At 34.8% G+C, this 14,773-nt stretch overlaps 1 protein-coding gene across 7 annotated transcripts in view; it reads left to right on the forward strand.

The window, feature by feature from the left end:
• Positions 1 to 14,773, forward strand: part of LOC128165648 (uncharacterized) — a 62,010-nt gene that overhangs the window by 38,792 nt on the left and 8,445 nt on the right. For 4 of the 7 annotated variants that reach the window (XM_052830383.1, XM_052830382.1, XM_052830380.1 and 1 more), the window contains exons 5-14: positions 1,111 to 1,240; positions 2,045 to 2,190; positions 2,616 to 2,770; positions 3,442 to 3,471; positions 5,878 to 6,007; positions 6,331 to 6,483; positions 7,955 to 8,008; positions 10,568 to 10,773; positions 12,149 to 13,656; positions 14,413 to 14,528. In XM_052830383.1, the coding sequence (XP_052686343.1) occupies positions 1,111 to 1,240; positions 2,045 to 2,190; positions 2,616 to 2,770; positions 3,442 to 3,471; positions 5,878 to 6,007; positions 6,331 to 6,483; positions 7,955 to 8,008; positions 10,568 to 10,773; positions 12,149 to 13,656; positions 14,413 to 14,528 (2,628 nt within the window). The remainder of the gene's footprint in view (positions 1 to 1,110; positions 1,241 to 2,044; positions 2,191 to 2,615; positions 2,771 to 3,441; positions 3,472 to 5,877; positions 6,008 to 6,330; positions 6,484 to 7,954; positions 8,009 to 10,567; positions 10,774 to 12,148; positions 13,657 to 14,412; positions 14,529 to 14,773) is intronic. The other 3 variants (XM_052830385.1, XM_052830381.1, XM_052830386.1) reach the window with 3 other exon arrangements.

Consider the following 14,773-nt stretch of genomic DNA (forward strand, 5'->3'; position numbering starts at 1 on the left):
TAATTACATTGTCTCTAATCATTGGAGCAACTGTACATATAAAGATTAAGTAGACCGAAATATCTCAATTGGATGTTTATAGAAAACATGGTGTCAATGTGCAAATCAATAATGGGTTCTGACGAGTTGGAACCCCCTAGAATTGTTCAGATAAGCACTTTATTGTGAGAGCAATCCTCAATAGGCAGAACAATGCCAGCCAGTTTTAGTAACTTCATCACTATAAGATTTGCGACCGAGACAGGTTTTTTTCCCCCTACCCTTTAGGTCCCATTGGAGAATTTTTCTCAGAAATCTGGATCAAGATATTCATAGAATCTAATTGATTCGATTTATCAATACATTGTTCATGCCAATTTCAGATCAAAAGTTGACTTTATATGAAAATTATGTAGATGTCTTGCATTGGTTTGTCTGTCAAGAATAACAGATAAAGGCTATAGTTGGGGAGAGAAGCCAAGGATGGAAAAGCTGTCATGCAATATTATCTACTATGCGGTGAGTGAAGTTCCCAGCTTTAAGTAGAGAATTTCAATGCCAGTTGATCTGGGTGGTGAAAGTAACCTTAATTTGAACTTCTGTGGACAATTAATCTCCAATCTAATGAAGCAGTCTATCTGGACAGAGAGGAAATGGCTGAAATTTGGTGATAGGGTATTGATTGCCGGTCAGCTTCTGTAGGGTGTCAGGAGAAGTCTGCCTCTGCAGAGTGTTTGTTCCTGTGATTGTGCTCAGCTACCCTGCCCTGACCCGACAGATGAAAGGTTCTGTTTATCAGTAGAGAGGCAGTGTATTTGGAACTGATTGATAATCTCACAGAAAGCTTGTCTAAAGCTGTCATAGGGAAACCAGTAATTTGTTACAGCACCAAGCATTATGAAACATATGTTTAAAGAGCACTGCCCAGTGGTGGTTTCTATGAATATAAAACATAAAGAATATATCATCCCAAGCTTTATGGTCAATGAGGGATAATTCAGTCATGTGCTGGTATTCAACATAGAAATTTATGGTCAAAGGGAAATAACTCATTTCAGAATTTTGGAAAATTTTATTTACTGAAATTTCCTATTGATTAGCTCTTAATTTGTGTAATTTTTCTGTTAAAAGATTTTGGTCTTAGTAACACCTATAACAAAGATGAGTTGATGAGGACACGATGTGGATCCCTGGAATACGCAGCTCCAGAACTATTCAATCCGTCGGAAAAGTATGGTCCAGAGGTGGATGTGTGGGCTGTGTAAGTCCAATGTTTACTTACATCTTAAAAATTAGTCTCTCTTTAAGAATAACTTCTTAGGTATATGATTTGATTGCCCTGTCAATAAGAATTTCTTTGATTTGGGTTAAAAGATGTCTTGTCATTGGATGAAGTGTGACATGTGGTTTTTAATTGAAACAGCAAGTAGAAAAATATAGATGACAATATAGCTGCGTTAATTGTCTTTGTTTAATTTTATTTTTTTATATATAAACATACATAAGATTTGGGTCAAATACAAAAACAATTGGGCTTGTTACATATTGTATACAGAAATATGTCAGATTGTTAAAGTCCATAGTATATAAATAGTGCCTGTTTGGGAGGGTAACAGTTGCAATTGACACGCCGAGGAAACCATTGTCAACCGACGCGAAGCGGAGGTTGACAATGGTTTTAGAGGGGTGTCAATTTCAACTGTTATCCTCCCAAACAGGCACTATTTATTTTATTATACTGAATGTCTTAATTCTTTTTCTGCTTTTATATAAAAATGACGTGAATTCCACGGCAAACCATACGCGCATTATTTACGCGCATGTAACATTTCGTTGAGTTACCCGTTGCTAAGTGTGTTGCTAATGCCAAGGGTAATAGAATGGATTATCAACTGCGTCTAAACCAATCAGATTTCAGTATTTAACATGAAAGTATAATAAAATGTTTTGTGAATAAACATATACTATAATTAACACAAAAGTCATTTGGGTAGACAGTTGTTAACAAACCTAATAATTAATATTGGAGCTGATGTAAGCTGCATATCCATTTATGAATTGACAGTGGAATCATAACATATGCAATGGTGATAGGAAAGCTGCCATTCACCACACCATACACGGACCAATATAGGAGACAGAAGCTGCTACAACAGGTGGAGAAAGGGATCACAGAGCCACAACTCAAGGAGATGTGTCATCTCTCAGAAGGTGAGGGGGGCAGAGGGGGCTCACAGTCAGGTTCTATAGCATTGTAGCCTTCTGGTCCCACTACTACACAATACAGTAAAACATGGTTATAGTGAACAGGCATAGAATGAATTCAGGCTTGTAGTGAAAGTCAGTTTAATACTGTCCCCAGTCTTAAAAGAAATAATAAAAACTTACTATATCGTTTTTGGACAAATCATGTTTAAAATGAATCAGATAGTAATTCCTTAACAATTTGCTAAAGGTGGGTCTTACTGTTTTATCTTGCTTGGTAAATGGTCAAATTGAGTGAAACCCTGTCAAGGGGTCCTTAGACAGTGCTGACTACCACTGAGACAAGAAACTATAAGAATCTGTAGTGTAGCTAGTTTAATCAACAGATTTTGGTACATATTGTACCTTTAACTCTTGTGACTTTATTGTAGAATTGAAACAGTTGCTCTGCAAACTGTTGGAACCTAATCCTAGTCACCGCCTGCCGCTGATGGATGTAGAGATTCACCCGTGGGTGACTTGTGATGCCAAAATGCCTTTCTACCCATTTCATGCCTTTCCAAGGGACAAATTGCTCAAGTCCCAGGTAAGTTGAACTAGGATTTAATTTTGTTGAACTTAAGGTGGCAACGCCCAAATTATGATAGACAATCTGTGTGGTGGTGAACATACCATAGTTATTGATGTAGGAGATTAATGGTGTATGACCATAACAAAGTACTCTGTTGTAAAATGAGAATACTCAATGTTTTCTGGGTGGTGTAACAAGTTTACATCTTTCCACATGTGAATATATTGGGAACTTTCAACGGTATTTCTAATATCGCCAATATATGCCTACTAGATGAAATGAAATATCTTCTGTAAAAAATCAGCTACCATAGCAGTTAATGAACCAAATTTTGTTGGAATTGCTGGGATATGATAATATTAATAAATGTTAACTTCAAAGTTTATCATTGCATTGCTAAATATAGCTAATAGGTATAAGGAAAAGATGTGTTGAAGATACATGTAATGAAAACACCACCATACAGCGTAGGGAGTTATAGAGCTTACAATGTTGTCATATCATCCATGAACTGTTGTGAAACTATTTACAAGTTCTATGTATGATGATCATTTCATTTTATACCAATTTCATGAAGATTCATCAGAAAATGTAAATTGTGACATGTTTTGAGAATTCCTCAGAATTTTAGTATGCAAAATATCATGTAAATACTTCACTTGCCCCTTCTTTTGTCGGACAATCAGGAAGCCATTTTAGAAGAGTTAGAAAATGAGGTAAAAGAAAGATATTGCATAATCAATATTCATGTATTTTGTGTCGATTTATTCTTTCATAAAAGATCTTTCCAATCTCTTTCATACTCCAGTCAAGCACATGATTTCTAAGAGCCATTCTTTAGTTTAGATTTTTATGAATGTCACTGTATTTAATTCTATTGATGCATTATAAGAATATTTAGCACAAAGGCAGAACATAAACTAAAGTTGCAAAGGTTTCATTTCAGGTTTTTTGTGTTCATATTTACCTCTTCTGGCAGCATTGAAAGCTTTCTTTTCTTCTTCATTATTCTATTGTGACATTTATAAGTAATTGACACAATGTTATTTAAGTTATACATGTAGTACCTACTGGTGTATATCATGCCTTGTCCCTGGTTTCTATTGATTTCCTTCACTTTTTTAATTTTTTTACTATTGACAAGAATAAAAACAAAACAGCTAGGTTAAATCTATAATGGAAAATTCTGACACCTTTGATCAAACTAAACTCTTTGGAGTATCTTGCATAATTTTTAAGCATTATTATTAAAATGGTACTTTCGTGTAATTTCCACTGCAAAATCCTGCAGTAGACTTTGGGGTTTTAGCCTTGTTTTTCAACCTGATTAGATTGTTGGGAGGGAGAGTTGTGGTCTTAAAGCAGCTAGAACTCTTGGACTTTTTCATTCTAGTAACTGAATAAACCAGGTAGTTTAGACACCAAGAAATTTTATGAAAATAAAATTGAAATTACAATAGAAAAAGTGACAAAAAGGAGAACCTGGGACAGAGTATTTAACTTGTTTCAAGGAAAGCAAGGTTCAAGGTTTTGGTGGATTTGTTTGGGTCCTTATTATATAAATCAATTTATAAAAGCTACAAGAATAGTCTGGTATTTTCTAAATCCTAAGCTTTTTGTGATGTAAAGTTTTTTTCTAGTGAATCTTCAAAACAGTTTTTACATTCAAATTTCCATTTTCTTGCAAATGCATATACCTACAGTCAAGTGCTACAGCTTTCTGAAATATATCAGATGTATTTTAACAAAATGTTCATTCTTTTCTGCATGAGTCCTGAAAAGATTTGGCTTAAATGTACAATGTTTGTTAATTCCTACATAAAGCTTGTTTGTGAAGTATTTGAGTTTGCAGTTATTTGGGCATGAACTTGTGTCTGGAGTTTTTTCAAAGCTGAATAATATTTCAATGCTTGCTCTTGAATGAAAGTTTCTTCTATAACATGGTTTGAGAATCCAAAGCAGATCAAAAATACCAACTGAATATAAGGAAGAAGGTGGTACTTTTTATCTGCTTCAGCAGGTTTACCACTAATTATCAATATTTTCTACATTGCTAGTACCTTGATATCAACATGAACCAAAAAAGAAAACTTTTTATTGTTCAAATACCAGTATCTAGAATGTCTTAAGTGTGTTCCAGATTTGGAGCCATCTTTTGAGCGGTACACCGGTATTATGATGTCACACAGGATCTTTAGTTTCGTGCAATCCTGTGGTTTGACATTGGGCCTAAATGTACCACAATTGGATAAAACTCATTTAAATGAACCTTAAGCACTTTAAATCAATTGCAACCTTAGCACAGTTTTGTGCCTCTAAAAACTTGTTAAAAAGCGTTGTGCTAAAAGGCAGTGTTTATAGCTATAATAGGGAAAATTGCTCTTACTGAAATCTCCGACAGTCATGTATCAATATTAAGAAAAGCTATGTTTTGCATTGTGTTCGGCCAAAAATGTATATGATTGCTTGGAGAATTAATTTTAATGAATATTTTCATATATTTATGTCTCTTTTAACTCTATCACATTTGTACCAAAGATTATACTAAAATGCACTTTTTTCTAACATATGCACTTCTGTTGTGGGGTAACTATTTTTTTTACTACATGTAATATTCTTAAAAGTACATATTGAACTCTGGATTTAATTCATAAAATGTATAAAGCTACTTTCCTCTATTGAAATTTTCCTTTTATTTACTTGTGGTCCATGATTAAGCCATTTTATTTGAAATTCTTAAATCAAGTTTATCTTATCTTTGAGTATGTGGTCTGATTGAGTGTCTTCTTTAGTAGTTTATATGTTCTAAATTCAATCAGTTTTTCTTAATGTACAAAGTATGAAAATATGATTTGGCCAAGTAGATTCAAGTTTTTTAAGTGTTTACTAAAAGTCTTTAACCTAGAAATGATATGGTAACATTAGCATGCTTTAAGGAATGAGTTCATATGAAATATTTTTCAAGAACTAACAAATTAGTACAATGTAGTCATGATTTAACCATGCACTAACCGACTAAACCCTGCTTGACTAATATGCTTTAACCTTGCTTCCACCCCTTCTCTTGGTATGTACATCTGGTGGTTACAAACAATCTAATGGCTGAAGTAATTTGTTCACAGGTTATTGACGAGTTGACAGAAATGATGAACATGAACAAGGAGCAGGTAGAGAAGACAGTTCATGAGAGTAAATGTGATGAACTCTCCGCTATGTTTAACATGATGATGGATAACAAAAGGAAAGACAAAGGTAGGTCATGCATCCATTATAAATCATCGGATGCAAAAACCACGTCAAAGGTTCATTTTGAAAAATCAAGTCTTATCTAGCATTCAAACTCTGGCATTGATCCGTGTTTCCACATTAAACATTGAAACATTTCTTTTTATGGTGTTTCCAATGTTATGATAATGATGTTATTGGATGTTATAATGTTGTATTGGAAATTACATACCGGTATTTATGAAAAGGTCAAGCGCTTAGCTATGGCAAGTTGGTATAGACCTCTGTTTAAAATATTGCAAGTGTTTGACAAATGATATTTCTGATAATTTTGTAAAACTACTTTGCAGGGGTATTTGACCTGGACTACACAAGCTTCCATGAAAAGAGAAGAGAGAAAAGAGAACCTAAAGGTACCAAGCATAAAAAGAAAGTTGTACAAAATCAGCAAAATCTGTCAGAAAGTGTGATTTCTCAAGAGGTTGACTTGGAAGAGGTCAAAGGTAACTTAGTAGTGACCCCTGGTGCACGCTGTGGTGAGCTCTTGTCTAGTGTACACTGTTATACGGTCTAGTATGGCTGATGGTTGAGAGCATGACTCCATCTAATCCGGTGTACACTTCTCTAGTCACACTCCCCAAGTCTGGAGAATGAAAAACCAAAGCATGTTCATTTCCTTACTTCTTTGTTTTGTTGTGAAATTATTCAACCCTTTTAAGGTTATTTTATTATCCAAGGAAAATGAAGTTTATTTTGCATGTAGATTTACCTCTGTTTGGTTGGTGATTGATTTGTCAATGCTATTATTTTCTGATTCAGTACTGAAAATATTAAAAAAGATAAAAATTTCTTTTTCTGTAGACAACTTTTTGTCATTTGAAAAAATAAGAAATCAATCCATGCCACTCTGTACGTCTGATATCTTTTACAATTATTACGTTGATGCTTTATCCGCCTCACGATGCCACAGTTCACTGGCTGTTAATTTCATAAGAGTAAACAGATCAAAATTATTGGTATAACACATGCAGTCCTGCAATAGGTATAAATCTCTTATTTTACCCATTTTCTTACTATCTTAATATATTGAAGTGCAAGTATGTCCAGATGAAATATTAAACACTGAATGAATTTTAGATCTATGGTGTCTATCAGTGCAAGTGAGACCAATTTGCCGGTATACATGGTAAGACTCCAGATTCTTATAGTCTGCGCAAAATTCTAATGGTTAAAAGATACAGTCAAATTTTTTATCTGTAACAAATTTTCCTCTATATTCACAAGTTTGTGCAAGAACAATTATCTATTGGTGCATTCAAGTGAATGGGCTGCCATTGCATTCTGGTGAAACAACCTTGGTACATTGGCATTCTTGTTTAAAAACCATCAGACTTTGGTGCCGCACTATCCTCATTGGAGCCATCAGTGTTTGGTGACTGCACACAAATGGTCAAACACTGGCTTATCAAACCATCAGACTTTGCTCCGACCATCTCTCTTTGGAGTCTTTACATGTGTATCTGGACATTGCATCTGAAGTATAAAATACTAGACAATATACATTAACTGTTACATAATCTGGAATCAAATTGCAGGAACTGCAAATCAAGTCACCAAGGTTACTGGTAGCTAGATCACCTGTGTATAGTCTGATATACTGTAGAGGTTTTGTGAGTGTTTCCCAAAGATCAAAGTTACCTTCCATAACACACATTATTTCCCTTCATTGTGTGTCACATGGATTAGTAGTGTGTTTGACCTTTAGCCACACCAACCAAATGTCTTGTTTCCCTAGTGTCAGAAATGTAAACTCTATAAATGAATGAAATCTCTTTACTAACTAGAAACAAAATTGATATTCATTTTTGCTCTACAAGAAAACTGATTCTGATATGAAATAAATGTTAAAGTGTGTAAAGAATTAAAGTGAAAGAACTGTTGCATGGCATTTTATGAACTGTGCTTTTTGTATAGTCCAGGATGATTGCCAAAATGCCAACCATACCAATAGTTTACCATACATTGAAGGTAATAGTCTGATTTTATCACCTGTCTCACCCCGAGTGATGTGTCATCTTTCCGTATCATTTTGGAGACATTATATATATACATAGATTTGGCAATTTTTGTGATGTTCTGGTTTTTCTGGCTAAATTGCTTTTTCCACAAAGTGATAACATGTTTTCTTGTAATTAATTTCAAGCGTGATTGTTGAAATTAGTGATCAAGTTTTCGCAATTTGAAATATACTATATGTCAAATCTGCACCCACCAAAATTTCCTACTGTGTGGTATTTCTTCAATTTTTTATTCATCAGCATCATCTTAAAATTTGAACTTTAAGGTATATTTTTTATGCATTTTGTGATAAAATCTGAATGGTAAATTAATTATTTTGCCATTTTGAATAAAAAACAAGTGCATTATAGCTTGAGTTGAAATGGAAAAAATTGATCATTACCTCCCATCGTAGAAATTAAATTACCTGATTCATATATTTTCATATAATATTTGTATTTAAAGTTCTTCAGTTTCAGACCATTGTCCTTTTACAATGATTATATGTTTTCCTTTGATTCTATTAATTAACCTAGATTACCTTTTTTGGGGTCTTTAAGAATTGGAGGACATTATTTGTTCTGTCTCTGCAATCTACACTTTAACTTTTGAACTAGCCAAGCAAATACTTTCTTACTTGATTTCTTAAAAAGTCAAGGTCAAAGGTCAGATTGTTTTACCATCAAGGTCAAGATCAGATCCCAAATAACTGTTTGATTGAAAACTTCACAACCTAGCAAAGTTCCAAGCTTGTTGGCTTAAATTAATACCACAATGGTTAAGTATTTTATTTTGGCATATTACTTCAATGACATATATACAGATACCAATTTATGAGTCAGTGTGGTTATGTATATTTAATGAGATACCATGTTTGAAATTTGATTTCAATTTTTGTAGTTTGCTTGCAAAGTTAACAATACTTTAAAACATGGTTTTCTTCTAAATGTGTCCATGATTTCCGTTACCTTTCCAAAAAAGCATTACTTCTTTTATGCCTTTTTAAAAATATGACATGAAGTTTGTAAATAAATTAACTTGTATAACATTCATAGTTTTTAAACACAGTATAAGGTATTAACACATAAAAAAAAATCTTTAAGAAAGAGAGTATTTCTATAGTCCCTAAGATGAGTAAGGAACCAATTTACTTTCTTCCTTCTTAAAAAAAAATTGTATTTCTTAATCAATAAACAGGTGTGAAATTCTAATTAGAAATCCTAAAAATAGATTTCACAAAGAGATGGACCAAAGTTTCTTGTGTAGAGAGTAACCCTGCTTGATTTTATGAGTAAATATGAGTGACATACTTTTTCACTCTTTTGCATGCTTGTGAGACGTTGAGTAACACTGATCTCAGTTGCTGTGTTTTTTGTTTATGCTACTGTTGGTTAAAGGGTGCAGTTGACTTACTAAGAAGATTTAGAACTAATCCTATTTGATCTCTTAATCTTGCATTTAAAAAATTGAAATATTGTCGGTGATTAGCAGTGCTGGGTATAGCGTGGTAAAGTGTGGTGTCACAATATTATTACAAAATGATTGGAACTTATCATCAGGAGTATTTTTCTCAGCAACAAACTTATGCTAGTTTGTTGGGTATGTGTTTGTTGTTAGATCATTACGTAATTATTTATTATAAACTCAATTTCTTATTATCTGCAGTTTGAATGTACCATTGCATGAAAATTATATTGAATACAGGTATTCATATAGCTGAAGACAACTCATTAAAAGAACTGGAACTTTTCTGACTTTTCTGAAATGTTATTGCACTTGAGAGTTATTGGTTGGTGTGATAGAACATGCCTTACGAGTGTATAGTGCAAAATAGATTTTAATTAGTGACTTTGTGGGAATTGGGAATTTTGATTGAAGAATCTTCTATAACCTTAATATTTAATATGAACCAGATTTGGAGTCAAGGTAAGAATAGATATTGAAATATCTGCCAAAAGTCAAGTCATTGCGAGCAAGGGACTTCCTAATTGAAATACAGTAAACATGCTTATAAGGAAGTGCCAGGGACGGGCGATTTTACTTCATTATAAGGGTAATTCGTTATATCCGTCAAGTTTAAAACATGTAATAAAGTCTCGGGGAATAGAAATCACTTCGCTGTAAGCATCAATTCATTATTAGCGTGTTCGCTATAACCGTGTTTTACTGTACATGTTACCGATACTTAAAATAGTTCTCAGGAAAATATCATTGGTATACTGTGAAATCATAAGGCTTGATGGTGGCTTGTTCTTTGTGGACTTTGTTGGTACCCCTTGATCATCAACAAATTGATCGAATATTTAAATGAAACATAAACTTTGATTTTTATTTAATATAATCCATTAAATTAACTCTATGAAAAATACATTCCCACGAACCTAAAAAAAACTAGCAATCCAAAAAATGGGCCCCCACAAAATTTAATGATTCCACAGTAGTGTATGCTTTCAAATATCATAAACTAAACTGGTACAATGAAACATTTGATATTTATACAGACTGACACAATAAATGTGGTATTTGTAGCAGCTACCTCCAATGATCATAAAGAGGACCACGGGGCGCCTATGACAGAGGCGGAGAAGTTACAGGCGGCTCACGATCACAAGGTCAGCACTGCGTTTGACTTCATGGCTCTCTGTAGTGCTCCAACATGGCTAGAGGGGAAGAAGAGGAAATCTCGTCGAAGAAAAAATCCATTGCATTCTCCTTTACCCTCAGCTGCGACAGAGGTAAGGAATAAAGTTATAGGGCATTTAAGTTAGTGAGGTCTAAACATTTGAAGTGATATTGAATGTACTGGTTGTTGTTAGATGGATACAGCACATGATTATACTTGAATTAATCTTTTTCATCTACTTGATCTATACACTGTATTTATTGGTTATTGTCCCCCGCCGCAATGCGGAGCGGGGACATAGAAATGCAGGGCGTCCGTCTGTGTGTTCGTGTGTTCGTCCGTCACACGCTCTCATGCCTACAAATTTTGATGGATTTTCATTAAATTTATACCAAATGTTTATACCACTATTACCCTGGTCAAGTTCGAAAATCAGCATTGGTCAATACTTTTTGTTGGAGTTATGGGACTTTGACCACAATAATGACTCTGTTTTATCCAAAAATTGACCTTGTAAGCGCTCTCATGCCTACAAATTTTGACAGATTTTCATTAAATTTATACCAAATGTTTATACCACTAATACTTTGGTCAAGTTTGAAAATCAGCATTGGTCGATACTTTTTGTTGGAGTTATGGGACTTTGACCACAATAATGACTCTGTTTTATCCAAAAATTGACCTTGTAAGCGCTCTCATGCCTACAAATTTTGACGGATTTACATGAAATTTTTACCAAATGTTTATACCACTAATACCTTGGTCAAGTTCCTAAATCAGCCTTGGTCGATACTAGTATACTGCTTGACCGGCGGGGGACCCAGGAATTCTATTCTTGTTTATATAAACATATACATGTATCTGAATGCTGTAAACTTTGTATATCTAGAACTTTTACTTTGAAATTTTATAACCTGTATTCATATACATTTACTTAAAAAATCTATTTTGATCATCTATATCGCTTTGCAAATTTTTGTGAATAAAGGAATATTTTTAAAATGATAAATATTTTAAAGGAATATTTAAAAGGAATATTTTTAAAATGAAAAATATCCAAGGGCAAGTTTTGTTTGGGATTATCTGAAACATGAATTAAAGGATCATTTATTATGTGTGTAATCTTTATTGAACCACAACTACACACCCACAGAATTAACAGACTTAGGGGTTTAATAAAAAAAATACTTTTGCATTCAGTAGGGAGAAAACAATGATAAAGCGTTGAGTTTTGAATGAAAATTGTGTGTAGCAACTTTATATCTTTTTATTTACTGGAAAATTTTATTCTCTATTTATTATATCTATATTATTGAGATAGAAAATGAAGAGATTATTTCATGACTTATGCTGTACCAATTTAAATCTGGATTTATCAGAATTTCATAACAATACAAGTATTAGATAGCTAGTTTATTTAAATTAAAGCATGTGGTAATTTGAGGACTCTGATAGGTATGTGTATGTATATGAATACAATGTTTCAGGCGGACTCTGTTCAACATTCTACTGAAACACTGGCCATCACTCAGGGAACCCCAGACAACCCTAACCTTCTGTCTCCAAGTCAGGCCCAGCCGTACAACCGCCGGTCCCTGCGACGGAGATCATCTAAAAGAAGGCCTGGTCCTAGATCCAGCTCCTATGGCCCGGGCCACCGACGGACCAACAGTATGAAGGAACAAAAATGTTCCTCACAGCCGAACAGCCCTGTCCTACTCGTCAATCCAGAAATCAAGATTGATCCTCCAATCAGTGCAAATCAAACCCCGCGATCGTCCAGGAGTCCCTTCCATTCTGGTTCAGTGACACTGTTGGTGCCTAACCAGAAGCAGCATAGGTCCTGCAGTGATATGACTGACGACGAGTCTCACGATGAAAGTGATCCCAATTACTCTGACTCCTCCTGTCCAAATTCTGCTGGTTACATTCATCCAGATGAAATCATTCCTGTGTTTGAAAGTAAAACCACCACCTCTACTGCTGAAGTACATTCCAGGCAATCAAAATCCCTGTTAGGAGCTGTGCATCAGGACTCAGTGGAGGCAAAGATAGCTTCTGCAGACATCAAAGCAATCGTTAGACCTAAGCACAAAGTGATCTCTGCTGCAGGAAATGGACACATTCAGACCACTGTCAATCATTGTGTAAAGAGTGAAAACGAGTGCAATTATTCCTCTTCTGGTTCTTGTGATGAAAAATATTCTATGCAAAAGAGTGACGTTCAGGTTTTGTCGGAAAGTGATAGTCATGATGAGGCCTGCGGTGGGTGTGACCAAGTAGATGGCAATATGCCAACCACATCTCAGGATATTGGAGTGGTTTGTCTTTCAGATGTTGAGTGTTCGGAGGACCAGTCGGATAGTCGAACCAATCTGTTGGATGTAGAGACTCCAAGTTCTGTGGTCAAGGAAATCCATCATCCACTGAAAGGAAGGCGGATTAATTCCAAAGACCAGACAGAGAATACCATTTTAATAGACTTGAAACGCAACAGAACAAGCATGCCTCAAAAGTTAGGTTTGAAATTGCCAGTGGTGAAAAACTTTCCTAACAAACAAAGTGTTCATGCCAAAGATATTGCCAATGAAAGCAGTAGTGATGTAAATGAACCAGAGTCTTCTACACACGCAAATCTTCCCGAGGACAAACTCAGTCCTCTCACTCCATCTGAGAGCTACTCAAAACACTTGTACAAGTTTGCCATGCCCAATACCCCAACAAGGAACATGTTTAAAACTCCTCTTGCTCGTATAGAGAGCTTCCACAGTGATGACTTTGATTACTTGCTCTCTAATCCGGAATTAAAATCAACAGCCACCACCCCTTCTAGCTGTGTGCAAACCCCTACTTTACCTTGCTTTGGATATAAACTCAATTTAAAAAAGAAAAATGCAAAATTAAAATCTGAAAAAGCTAAACAGAAATCATCTCTTACAAATGCACGAGGAAACATGAAATATGCAAGTGAAGGTCCAGAAGTTTCAGAGTGTCAGTAAGTACCACAAACCACAGAACTGTTTTGTGTCAGTAAGTACCACAAACCACAGAACTGTTTTATGTCAGTAAGTACCACAAACCACAGAACTGTTTTATGTCAGTAAGTACCACAAACCACAGAACTGTTTTATGTCAGTAAGTACCACAAACCACTGAACTGTTTTATGTCAGTAAGTACCACAAACCGCAGAACTGTTTTATGTCAGTAAGTACCACAAACCACTGAACTGTTTTATGTCAGTAAGTACCACAAACCGCAGAACTGTTTTATGTCAGTAAGTACCACAAACCGCAGAACTGTTTTATGTCAGTAAGTACCACAAACCACAGAACTGTTTTATGTCAGTAAGTACCACAAACCACTGAACTGTTTTATGTCAGTAAGTACCACAAACCACAGAAGTGTTTTATATCAGTAAGTACCACAAACCACAGAACTGTTTTATGTCAGTAAGTACCACAAACCACTGCAAATTTATGGTATGGTAATTCATTGTATGCCATGATTATATTGAAGCTAATTGAAAGTCCCTATCATTGTTCCTTTGATTGAGCCTCTGTCTTGAATCTTTGGATATCTGTAAAAAAAAAATTTTGGCCACATGGAGTTTTAGATACAAGGTTGACTGTATTCTACTCCAACATTTCATTTACATTATCTTGGCCATACCTGTTAAGCTAATGTTTTTGCTGATAGGTATGACAGTAAAAATATTAAGAAGTAAAGTAATTATCATTTTACATATTTCAGGAGTATTTCCTCTGATCGTTTGTCCATTGGTGCTGGGAATGATCCAAGTAGAACAGATGATGGTTTAGAAAAGGGCTCAACTGTCAGCAAAGCCAAAATACACCCAATGGATAGAGGTAAAGATAAGCACTTCCTGTCCCTGCTTGCTTTGAATCCCTTAGCTATTGAAAGCATGGAACTCTTCAGTGGTCTCCTAGCCCCCAGACAAATCAAGACAATGTGTTAGCAGTGGACGTAGAATAATAAGTGTTGTGCTTTTGTGTAGAGCTTGTCATTTTTATCTTCCAAATTCAACCAAACTTCTAGGTTATTTTAAAATAAAATCTTAGCGCTGAAAAAGTCAGTAATGTCTGTCTTGGTA

This window comes from Crassostrea angulata, chromosome 10 (assembly GCF_025612915.1).
Source record: "Crassostrea angulata isolate pt1a10 chromosome 10, ASM2561291v2, whole genome shotgun sequence".
Taxonomy (NCBI): Eukaryota; Metazoa; Mollusca; class Bivalvia; order Ostreida; family Ostreidae; genus Magallana; species Magallana angulata.